General features: G+C 40.3%; 1 protein-coding gene across 5 annotated transcripts in view; it reads right to left on the reverse strand.

The window, feature by feature from the left end:
* The window catches only part of TMEM241 (transmembrane protein 241), a 55,422-nt gene that overhangs the window by 20,767 nt on the left and 22,410 nt on the right, over positions 1-12,245 (reverse strand). For all 5 annotated transcript variants that reach the window (XM_051775499.1, XM_051775492.1, XM_051775488.1 and 2 more), the window contains exons 11-13: positions 9,121-9,155; positions 7,809-7,878; positions 5,009-5,102 (exon numbers count right to left, since the gene is read on the reverse strand). In XM_051775499.1, the coding sequence (XP_051631459.1) occupies positions 5,009-5,102; positions 7,809-7,878; positions 9,121-9,155 (199 nt within the window). The remainder of the gene's footprint in view (positions 1-5,008; positions 5,103-7,808; positions 7,879-9,120; positions 9,156-12,245) is intronic.

A 12,245-nucleotide genomic window follows, 5' to 3' on the forward strand; every position in this document is an offset into this window, starting at 1 on the left:
TGACATGAAGAGGGATCTAGTGTATCCATTTTCTTCAAGGCACCATGGGGACCAAAGAAGCAGACACAGAGACACAAAATATAAAATCCAAGACACCAGGACTCATTCTGAATAGCAGAAGGGATTCTGAATAGCCATTATATATTTTGGGGGAAGACTAAAACTGCTGGGGTATAAGTATAGTGGGTTACAGTTAGGTACACAGGACCCATGGATGAGAGACGCTTTCAGACACTCCTGCAAAATTGCTTTCGCAACGTCTGGCAGCCAGCATTAAACACAGGATGACCTGGGGCAAACACGTCTAAAGTTAACAAACAAGGAACCAAAGCAGCTGCCAGGGGATAGTTTTATGTATTAGGAAGCCTCCAACATGTTCCAATAAACTACAGATTACATAATAGTGCCTGGGATGGTCATATAGAAAAGAGTTGCATACTCTTGATCTGATTAATCTGAATTTTCTTCCAAACAATGCATAAGAAAACCAGTGTAAAGCTCAATGCAACTTGATCTCAGTTATTCAATTTTGTTTCTTCAGATGAGGAAGAAAGAGAGAATCCCAAATCCACTGATTTTCTCATTTGTTCTTCCTCTTTATAACAAGCTGCCTCAATAGATTCCTACTGAGAACAAGCTGAATTCCCTACTATAAGTTCATTAGGATAACATTAAACATGATATAGCAATATGAATTTATAAGTAACCGGTATCTCGCTGAATTTTTCCATTCTATTTATTATTTAAATTATTTCTGCTACTTAACTTTTAGAGGCCCTAACAGGCTTCATCACCAGATATAGATTGGCAGACTTAATCAAAACAAACTCACTGACAGCACTGTTAGAGCTCATTAATGTTCTCACCAGATGCTTCTGTCTGTGTATATGAGCATCTCCAGTTTTTCTTTCCAGTGCATGACCCATGATACCAGCACTGCTCTCAAATTAAAACAAGAAATCTAAGTACAGCTTCAAATCCTTGCTCTTCTGGGGATTAAATCTGTGCAAGGCTATGACTAAGCATTTAATATTTCTTGGATCTCCTAAAAGCTTTTTTTTTTTTTGTTATACAGATCACTTCAGTGATTCTTTTTGGCATTTCTCACGAAGTTATACAGATATGACTAACACACACACACAGTTTGCTCTCACAGAAAAAGTGCAGAAAGCATTTGTCACTATAAATATCACACTGGACTACATACACAGATGAAACCTGCGCTTCGTCTGTTTCTGCACAAAGCAATGCTCTGACATGAAAGCTGTCAGAAATCATTACAGGGAAGAATTTAAAAACCTCATACATTGATTAAGTTGCCTAAGCCAAAGTAAGTATCATAAAAACGAGTTACGACCCAGCTCCAATTTATAAGTGAATGAAAAATTAGAGGGGAGGAGGCCAAATATGTGGGCTTCACAAAGAATGTCTCCTTGGATGTGCAAAGCAGGCCTGATCAGATCTCATGGTTAGTTCATTGGAAATGAAGCGGTGGCAACGATCTCAGGCCCAGCTCATCAGTCAGATAGGTACAAAGCATCCACATGGAAAACAGATTTTCCAATTCTCTGCACCTCCCTAGAGGCCTGTGCTGCTGTCTGAGGACTACAGCATTCTCCTTTCTTGGCTCTTTTGCAAGATAAACATATTCTGGCCTCTAGTGCTGCTCCTTTCCAACTGCTGGTGAAAACTCCAGTCAGTCTGAGAGATTAAGAGGATGATCTAGGGCACTACTCAATCCAAGAAAAATGCTCATATGGGAAGGCAAAGCTGTTGTCGTGACCAGAGGTGTTTTTTTTTTTTTTTTCACTGAATACCATTCTGCAAGTCCAGATTCAAATACTTTCTACCTTTATTCTTTACCCACATTAATTTAATTTCTTTTTTTTTTGGCTGTTTGTTTTTTTTTTCACAGGAGCCACACACTTTGATTTAAACAGATTTTTATAGTGCTAGTTAAATACTGCTTTTCTGCACTTATGATGATTTAAGATGTGATTGACACAACTCTCATACCCGTGCAGTGCAGAGTTGGATTAGTACATAGTTCTAACACTTTCAAACACCTGCAGGAAGCAGCATTAGTGATCATACAGATAGGACTTTTCTTAACTACCCCATATGTAAATTTATAGTTCCTTATAGATAGAAGGTTCCTTGGGAGAATTTTGCAGGAGCTGTGAGATCAGCCCTGACCCTTCAGGCAAGCTCCAGTTCTGCTCCTGCTTTCTGCCTATCTGTGTCTGTCTCTGCAGTGTCTTTTGATCCCTTTCTAAAACTGATGTATAGTGTTTCCGAATTTTTCAAGCATTCACTGACTTCTAATCCCAAATCAGTTGCATTTCAGTAGTTGGAGCAGCAGTTCCTCCATGCTCCTCATGCATCCCCAGATAGGTACATCAGAACCTTAAATAAGCCTTATAGCAAGCTTTAAAACAGTAGTCAAAGACATAGGGAAACTGCTAGTTTTGATAAAATTATTAGTGCCACAGACAAATCTCATGTCTTCATTACTTATTCCCCTCTTTGAACTCAAGACAAAACATATTTTGAGCACTCAGTTAGAAGCTACAACAAAAGGAAAAGGATTAATGTGCTCTGTTACAAAAACCTTCCTAAGCAAGATAATGAAACCATGCATGTTAAAAAGCACACACTTTTAAGGTTGAAAAACAGATTATATCCTCACAGTGACATGGGGCAAATTTCTAGTTGCTATAAAGGCACATAATTTCATTGACAACAGTGGCTAGAACAAACTTTGTCTAACTTATGTCTAGAGTTAGCCAAACCCCCACAAATCTAGAAACCCTTGAACTTTGGGAAAGCTTTGATCCAGTCCAGACTTTGTGGCTCTGATCCACTTCAGCTGGGAAGGACCCAAATCTGCTTAAAATATATTTCACAACACATCTCTGCCTGCAGTTTTTTCAGATAGGTCATAAATACCACATGTAGAACCATTTACCCTCATTCACACAAAACACCCACACCCACTAGCAGAGGCAGCTATTCCCATCTCCAACTCAGAATGTTAAACAAAAAAAAAAAAAAAAGACTCATGAGCAAGTTTTAGATCAGTTGACTTGCTACCAAGAAGAGAGAAGAAAGCTAAGGTACTGAAATCTGCACAGTCAGAATGTTTGGAAGAAATTCAAACTGGTGAGACTTGTACAGTGTGGAACAGCTTGCAAAGCACAAAGCAAGCCACATCACTCCCTTCTTGTTATCCTCAGAAAAACCAGACTCATTTGACTACAGTTTCTAAACAAGCATATTATGCAAGTCTACTTTTTTTTTTTTTTTGTAAGGCAACAGCTTCATTTCACTGTAGAAGGAAAGTTGTGATCACAAACCACATAGGAAGGTTGTGGTTTTCAGATGACCTAGCTGAGAGTGATGAAACTAAGTAAAATCTAACCAGGGAAAAGGAGTCTGACAAGCTCTTCTGACTGCATTCATCACCAATAATTTAACAAATCAGCTGTTAATAACTTAAATCAAGCACAGCCAGACCCTAAATCCTCAGATCATAGGATAATTCCAGTAGGAATGGACCTCAGGAGGTCAGACTGGGTTGCTCTGGGCTTTATCCAGCTGGGGCTTGAAAACCTTCAAAGATGGAAACTGCACAGCCTTCCTGGGCAACTTCTGCCCTTGCCTGATTTGTCCTTGGGGTGAAATAATTTTTCCTTATACCCACTCTGAACCTCTATTTTTATCTTACACACAGACCCCTAAGTACCACTGTGAATAGCCTGGATCTGTCTTCTTGATAATTTCTCCATAGCTACTGGGTGGCTGCTATTTGTTAGGTGCTCCCAGAGTTGTCTCTCTTCCAGGATGAACAAGCCTGGTCCAGCAGCAACTCCCCTAAAGGCAAGTGCTCCAGTCCCCTGGCTTTCTTGGCAGCTCTTTGCTAAACTCACTCCATTTATCAATGTCTCTTCTATATTGAGGTGCCTAAAACAAGGCTCTCTATTCCATATGTGGTCTAACAAATGCTGAGTAGAGGGGCATGATCACTTCCATGAATTTACTGTCTAAGTTATTCTAAGTAGAACCCAGGATCCTTTTGGCCTTCTTAGCTATCAGGGTACACTGCTGGATCTTGTCCAGCTTGCTCTCTACCAAAATCCCCAGCTCCTTTTCCATAGAGCTGCTTCCCAGCTGTGCAGTCCCTAGGCTGTATTACTGCCAGGCGTTCTTCCTTCCCAAGTGCAGGGCTTCACATCTGTAACTGAGGAATTTTCTAAGATTTCTGTTAGCCCATTCCACTAGCCTGTCCAGATCCCTCTGGATGGCAACCTTGTCCTCCAGCACTATTGACTGGTCCTCCCAATTTAGTGTCCATTGCAAACCTGAATGCACTCTATCACCTCTGATTCTTCAATAAAGATACTAAACAGGAAGGGCCCCAGGACAGACCACTGCACCACTCTGGTTGTCACAAGCCTCCAGTTACAGTAGGAATCATTAACTTTCACCTTCCGAACCTGATCATCATTTTTTTTACCCATCTGGTTGTCTGTCCATCCAGACTGTAACAATCTAATTTAGATATAAGAATATTGTGGGACATACCGTCAAAAGCCTTGTTAATCTTAAGGCAAATGACATCCACAGCTCTCCCCTATTCCAAAATCAGTGGAAGTTCTGGTACTGAACTTCGGGGAACTAGTTTTAACTTTTGGCTCAGGTAAGGCATGCTGCAAACAACAGCTGGTGTACCCACTTCAGAAGGAGTATTCTTCTCCAAAACACCTTTGGAAAGTATAGATTGCTTTGGAAAGCACCATGCTCAGTTTATACACAGTATTTCATCTCAGCTAATGATCTTGGTGTATTATGCACCTGATACTTGTTGTGTCAACTCTACATGCAGGCTGCACAGACAGGCCCTAGGAGTGTCAAGTAGGAATAGCAAGGGAAACTAGAGAGATGCAGAAATTCCTCAGTTCTCCTGGGAGAAGCCCAGATTCACTGTGTTCCTGTGAGGGTCTCTTACCTTTGCAAGGAAACTCCAGGCTGCATATTGCCCTGAGGTTGTGCTGCTTTTTAGCTTTGCTGTGTGCAACATCAGAAAGAATCCCAACAGTCCACTGCAAGGGATAGGGAAAGCGTGTTAATAAAGTCTCTTAATTTCAACTAAACAACCTTTTACAGGCACCTTGGTTTTCAGAACTTGCAGTGTTAATCCCATTTGGGTAAAGAAAGCTGGTGGACAAGGAGCTTACGTTATGTCCGGTACATCTTGGGTTTTGTTCAGTCAGTGACTAGAATCTGAGTAAAGTAAGTCTGACGCTCTTATGGCTGGTCTCTAATGCACTTGCATAATCAGAAAAGTAGAGATTATTGGAAACATGAGGTGAAATATTAACTTCAGGCATTGAAATGGCCCTGAATAACAGCAATGCTAATTTCGACAGGAACCACACATGTTTGGCAACTCACTTCAACCTCCACAGAGTCTTGAACTGAAAAAATATCCAGTGGAAAGTTTCTGCCTGAAGCTTTCAAGCTGTTTAAATCTCATGAAACCTAAATTCCAATTAGGAAGTCAAATACATCTCTACTGTATAACAAATAGATGACTCAGTAGTGCTGGGAACAGGATGCTCCAAAGTTTTCTGCTGACAATTAGGAGAATTTTGATTCTCAAGTCATATCGGACAGCAATTCCCAATGCTCCTGTAGCCAAGAGTACTCTAAAGGAAACTGTTCCACATTTCACTGGACTTTACAGAACTTATGAGCCTTGGTTCCAGAGTTTGTTTCACTTCTGACTTATGTACAACCCACTGGTTGTGAACCAGCAAAATAGTGCAAACCAGCAAGGAGGGAATAGAAAAAGGACTTCAGAATATGTAAGGCAAAAATTACTGTGAGGCGTAAGAGATCACAAAGTACTGTGGGAAGCTGCATGGGAAAGGAGATAGGATCAATACCACATACAAGTGATGAAGCAAAAAGTGCCTTGGTATTTGCAGAGGGTATGCTGTTCTGGATAGCGATGCAGTGCAGTTGGTCCCCTCTCTACAACAGCAGGAAGGGTGGAAAATGCTGGCTCCCCGGGTCAGAATTTTCCATGCTGGGCTCCTGTATATCAGCCAAGTGCTGTTTCCTGCTCAATACACGTGGCAAAGTTCCATCTCAGCCACATGTCAGTACAGGTACCAAACAGTAAGGTAAGATAACTTCCCAGAAGTAGAAGGAACTAGTGTTTCTTACACTGAGCCATAACATGAGACCCTAAAGGACTATCTGCTATGCCCGAAGACAAGGAAGCAGATGCTGTTTTGATGATAAAAGATAGGCCCAAACTCAGCAACTTGTTGCAGAAGATGAAGTGCTGAGCAGTAGAACATTCCACTCTGAGAAATGAGTTAGTTCAATGATCCAGCATTGCCCAGACTTTTTAGAGTCCAGTAGCTGGCTTAAGTTTGTTTCAGATCTTCTGCTGTGAAGGGCTTTTAGTCAGAGAGATTTGATAATGTTTAGTGTAATTCTAAGATAAACAGTGAAACAGCAAAGCATGGGAATGTTTACCTAAATATTGACGCCACAATAACATCAATTTATTTTGTTAAATAGATTGAGCATTTTGCACCTCATTACTAATGCTTCAGACATTCTGCAGAGGCAGTAGATTTAGCTGTATCAGTTGCCCTTACTTTACATTGTATAGGTTTTCCTCCAAATCCTTTATGTCTATAAAGACACTGGATTGCAAGATGTAGGAGAGCAAATGAGATGCTTGTTTCTCCATCTAACCATTCCTTTTCCCCTTCCTGCTGTGCAGTGTGCTATCTACTATACATCTGCTGAAGGTGGGGCAATGGAAACAGAAGTGGGAGGCTACAAGTGTCAAAATTCTAATGAAGTGAAAGAGAAGAATATCTGGGCTAGACAGATATCCATTAGTGCTTGCAGTTAGACCTTGCCTTCACAAAAAAATACCTAACTACAAGCTACTTGCAGTATGGATAGTCCACCCTTGAAAAAAAAGTCACTTTCATAACAAAAACCTATGTACATTGGAAATTATTTAACAATCATTCTTAATATCCCCTTTTAATGGAAAATCTGGATACTAGTAAGAAAAACCCTAAAAATGAGGAAATATTTTTGCCATCAGTTAGCATGAAAAGACTTTTTTCCCCTCTAAAAAGAAAATACTTTTATTTAGCAAAAGACTGAAGGGAAAAGATGGGAATAAGTTTTTTTTTTTTTTTGAGATAATTAAGATCTATAGGAAACATATTTATGTTGTCCTGTAAGAATTATGCTATTAGGCAGTGAACTTTTGCTTCTCAAAATAATGGAATGCTTGTTAAAGCCTCTCCTTTTTACCCCAAAAAAGCATTCTGCCAAATAACAAGATGTACAGGCAAATAAATCCATGTACAGCCATATACTGCTGAAGACTAATACTTTGTAATCGCTGCAAACAGCAAGTTTTACTAGGGCTAATCCGACTTCAGAAGCATTTGAGAGATGCTCTGTATCAAAGCTTTGCTACATTTGGTAAAAATTATTTTACTGGTGACTGGGAACTCTCCGGATCAGAATGCGCTCACTCAAGGAAACACATAAAATTCCAGCACATTTGAATCTCAGGCCTTCAAATGCATATCCACAGATAGGCACAGATGTATATTCTCTGCATTTTTACTGGTTTATGCCAGCAGAAACTAGTATAACTAAGGCTTTACATACTCCAAAATTTTTAACTGAGAGTCAAGGTTGGAAGTCAATGTGCTCTCTTATTTTGAAAACATTTACATGTCCTGTTACAGAAACGTTACCTGGCACAACAGCTGCTATGAAACCTGTAGAAGTACAGGAATGGAAAGTCCAAGGCACTGAAGAGATCACCTGAGGGACAAAGCAATATACTCAGTGGAACACTGTTACAAGCAAGGGAAAAGCAATTACAGGAACATTATTAGTTTAACATTCCTCTGAGCCTTTACAGCTGGCTAACTTTTCATTTATGATGCTTTCCACATTTCTGGTGTGTTTAATGATTTCTTTCTGACCTTGCTTTTAGCCAGTTCCTGCCTTTGGCTGAAAAAGGGAAAAGGGATATGTAAAAGTATTCTCTGCGAGTATACAGAAAATCCGGCTTAAGCAACAGTTGCCAGTGGACAGACATGCATTATATCCATTTCTTTTATTATAGAGTTTGACATAATTCCTACTGAAGTAACAGGAAACACACACATATGGTGGTTGCTTCTGTCTTTGGCATTTGAACTCTCTAACACATAGCATGTTGAGAGGATAAGTTCTCCCAGGTCCAAGTAGAGCTCTTGAGTACTTGAATTTCCAGGAACCTGGGCCCTGGTTGCTCTTGGTAGCAACAATTTCTTGGAGTTCTCTAGCCTTTAGGCTCTACAGATTTGCAGGAAGCTCCATCCTTCACTTTTTGAAATTCAGGACTGTTTTGCTTAACATTTATGTCTATCCTGTGTGTGTGTGGGGGGTGCCTATGTACACAACATGCACCACCAGGCAAAAAGGGGAATTTATGTTTCTTTAAATGCTTCCTTGATTTCTGAGTGAACAAATGTCTAGTGAAAGCAACAGGTGATCATCTTTACCCTTCTAACTATAAAAACACCAGTATGGTAGGATTATTAGCCACCATAAAATAACAAAGTTCTCAATTTTTACCATTTGATCTGTTGCTACTTCAAATCTTGTCATGGGCTCAAGCAATGGGATACCTCTTATGAAAGCAACAAAACCAACACTCTGCATAGCACTGAGGGCAATGCAGAGAAGGAAACTCAGTTCTATATGGCCTGCTGGGACACTGCTCTGAAGAGGACATGTTGACCCAGGGAATCCTTGTTTTTTACCACGCACCAACTCAAAAACTGTTCTTTGTTGTCTATCCCGTGCCGCTTCTTTGCAAAGGGCAGCTAAGTAAGGCATTAGGAAATATCATGCAAATTACACCAAGTTATATACTATTCTCTGCTCTTCCTACACGATAACATATTACTGGTCATATCCAAGGCTAAAATTCTATAGGGTATGGTCTCTAGAAACATGCATGGAAAGGAAAGGCAATATGAAAACCTAAAAAAGGAACAACTCAATACACTTTACCTGCTGGATGGGATGCAGAGGCCAACAGCACCACACTAGAAAAATTTAAAAAAAATTAATTAATTGGATACTACAAAATATATGACAAGGGCTGAACATTATAAATTGAAGGTTTGTGTTTGTTTTTTTCATGGTGAAACTTATTCCAGTTAAGTAGAATAACTGAGGCATAAGTATCAATTAAAAGAAAAACAAAGTTGATTGGGAAAGAATCTCTGGGGTCACTTAATACAGTTTCTCACATGAAGTAGAACTGTCATGAATATTTGAGCAGGTCCTCTGTGGTTCTGTCTCAAAAATCTACCAGCATAGAGATTCCAGGTCTCTGGTAACTTGTCCTAGGGCCACTCTACCTACCCTCCTAGCAAAGAAGTTTTTCCTGCTGTCCCATTTTTAAACCATCAAAGCTGAAATGTATGGTTGTTGTTCTGTGTTATGCCAGAACAACTGCACTTAAATAAGTTTAAAAACACATGAAAATAACACTAAGTACCAGCCCAAATGATTTTTCAGAAAGATATAAGTGATCAAGCAAATCAACTGTAACCAGTCCTTTACCTGAAGTATCACTTAAGATTTCTGAGGTCTTACAAAGACTTCATCCTCTGAGTTTGCATAGGCTGTACAGAGTCTTTTTCAGTGCTACTGATTCTTCCTCTAAATTTCTGATTTTTCCCAATTTTTTTCATTCCAAGTAGTTTCCAAGGTTAGAAGGCTATAGAAACATATTGTGGGGCACTCTAAGATGGGAGAAGCATGTATGTCTCCAAAGCAGAGCTACAGTTTCTTCCAATTAACAACATACATCGATGACAAACACTAAGGATAAGTGGGAGAAGGACAAAAGAGCATCTGCAGAGTCTTCTTCTTGAAAAAAGCAGCAAGCACTGCACTTAGAGAGGTAAAAAGACATTCATTAATGTTATGAATGCTAAAGCATTCCAGGCCAACTCCCTTTTCCAGTGTTAACAGAGCCACTATTTCGAAACCTGCTCACTCAGCTCGTCCCAGCTCTCTACATGATCAGGCTACTGCACTTGGTGACCTGCCCTCGGCAAGCTCTGGTGAATTCCAGCGTCATTCACAGAGGCACCAGCAGCAAAACGAACTGCCAAGAGCATGGAAATGCCATGGCCAAGGAAGCCCTGGAGGGGGAGCTTGTCACTGAAATCAGCCATGGAACATAATGGGCTGGAGAAGGAAAGGGTTTATGAGGGATAGACAGGCAGGTATTTTAGGCTTCACATTCTGTATGTCTTTGAAAGGCATCAGCTGCTACAGTACATTCACACTGTCAACATTTATACATGTTTTTAAATGATGCAGTTGCCACAAAGATAATGAAGAAGGTAAAGCAGATCACAGCAGGTAATTTCCCCCCCACATTCCTCCCCTCACACGGGTGCTCTCCCTGCATGGGACGTCAAGAGGAACTCACAATAAACAGGCCCAATTCCTCAGTTTCCTGCTAAAGAGAGAAAAGGAAGCAAAGGTCTATTGCTTTTGACTGAGAAACAGAGAAAACAGGAGACTGGCAGGGGAAAGGAAACTGTATCAACAGTGATGAGAATTACGACTAAACTGTGTTACTCCACTTCCTTTTTGCACTATTAAATTTTAAATAAAAAAACACCGAGATTGGGAAAACTCAGAGAGAAACTTCCTTCTGCAACCAGGAGGAATTGATAATCCTACCAGACATCCCAGGTTTTGAACCAAAGAAAACATATGAGGAAAACAAAACCTTATTTGTGAAGTGTGGGGCAGGCTAAGGCAAATGGGTTAGATGGCATTACAGTTGCACTGTAGCTCTGCTCTGAACAGAGCATCAGTAGAAAAGACAGATGAGGGATTCAAAGGTTTCTAGTAGGACAGCCTGGATACCAGGCTGCAGCAAAACTAAAACCCCTGTGCTGGATTTCTCTGCTCCTCTCTTTTCTCCCTGTACTCAATATTGAGGGCTGGGTCACCTGCAGTTTCCTTTCTGACTAAAAAGAGGTTTTGTCAGCAAGAATATTAATTTCTGCCTGCAAAGCTGCCCTCTTCTTATGCAGAAAATCTACTGCAGCATTTTTAATTCACAAAACTGATAGATTAGCAGCTCCTCCAGAATCCAGATTTAGTTTAGCTGCATAGAGTAGAGCCTAGGGCAGTGGTTGAGTCACCATCCCCAAGAGTACTTAAAAGACATCATATACATGCAGTGTTTAGCGAGTGTAGGACTCGGTAGTGTTTGGTTAATGCACTCGGTGATCTTAAGGATCTTCTCCAACCTAAATGATTCAATGATTCTACATTCTATCTGCCTGTGCCTACACAGCTGCTTTCTTTTACCCGCACAGCCGCACGCTGGCTGTGTGATTTAGGTTAGAAATAAGCAGCTTTAAAGACCCACGGATCATAGTGCTAAGAGGAGAAAGTTGCACTAATACCACACTAGCAAGTTCCTTCATAAATCATAGAATCATACAATCATGCTTGTATAGGCAAGATCTCCAGTACACGTTACAGTATCCTGTTCTGGAGGTGGAACTGTGATTCTGTCATGGCCAAAACAGTCCTCAAGAAGCCTTGAGTACAGGAAGCAGTACACACATTAATACCTGCTAAATCACAGAATTTAGCACTGGGTACCCTCTCACAGAGACAAACCCACGTTTACAGTAATTCTGACCCAGAGCTGCCTTTGAGGAGTTCATTTGGAGAATATTCTTCTACTCAGTGAGATCTAAAAATACTTTTGACTGTTTTCTACAGAAATTAAGCTTGTGCAGTAAAGCTGTGTGTACACAGCTCTACATAGCTCTCAAACACTCTGAACAGCTTCTTCGAAGGTCTCACGAAGAAACAAACCCCACCAGTGCCTTCTGCAGCACAAGGATTTAAGTCCCTTTAAATACTGGAGGTGGTATGCCATGGAGGTTGCAAACATGGAAAGAGCTTCCACCAAATTTCACACCCTTTCAAACATCGTCAGCTATTATGACAAAACAAAACTCTAAAAGAAATCAGATGTCACTTATCCCATTTCTATGGTACTGCTCGTTTCCCCTAGTCCAAATGTTATGGACTGTGAGCTTTTGTAATACAAAGAAATACAAACGTATATAGATATCTATAGACCC

This window comes from Manacus candei, unplaced genomic scaffold (genome assembly GCF_025592945.1).
Source record: "Manacus candei isolate 608988 ecotype Guabito, Panama unplaced genomic scaffold, ASM2559294v1 h1tg000008l, whole genome shotgun sequence".
NCBI lineage: Eukaryota > Metazoa > Chordata > Aves > Passeriformes > Pipridae > Manacus > Manacus candei.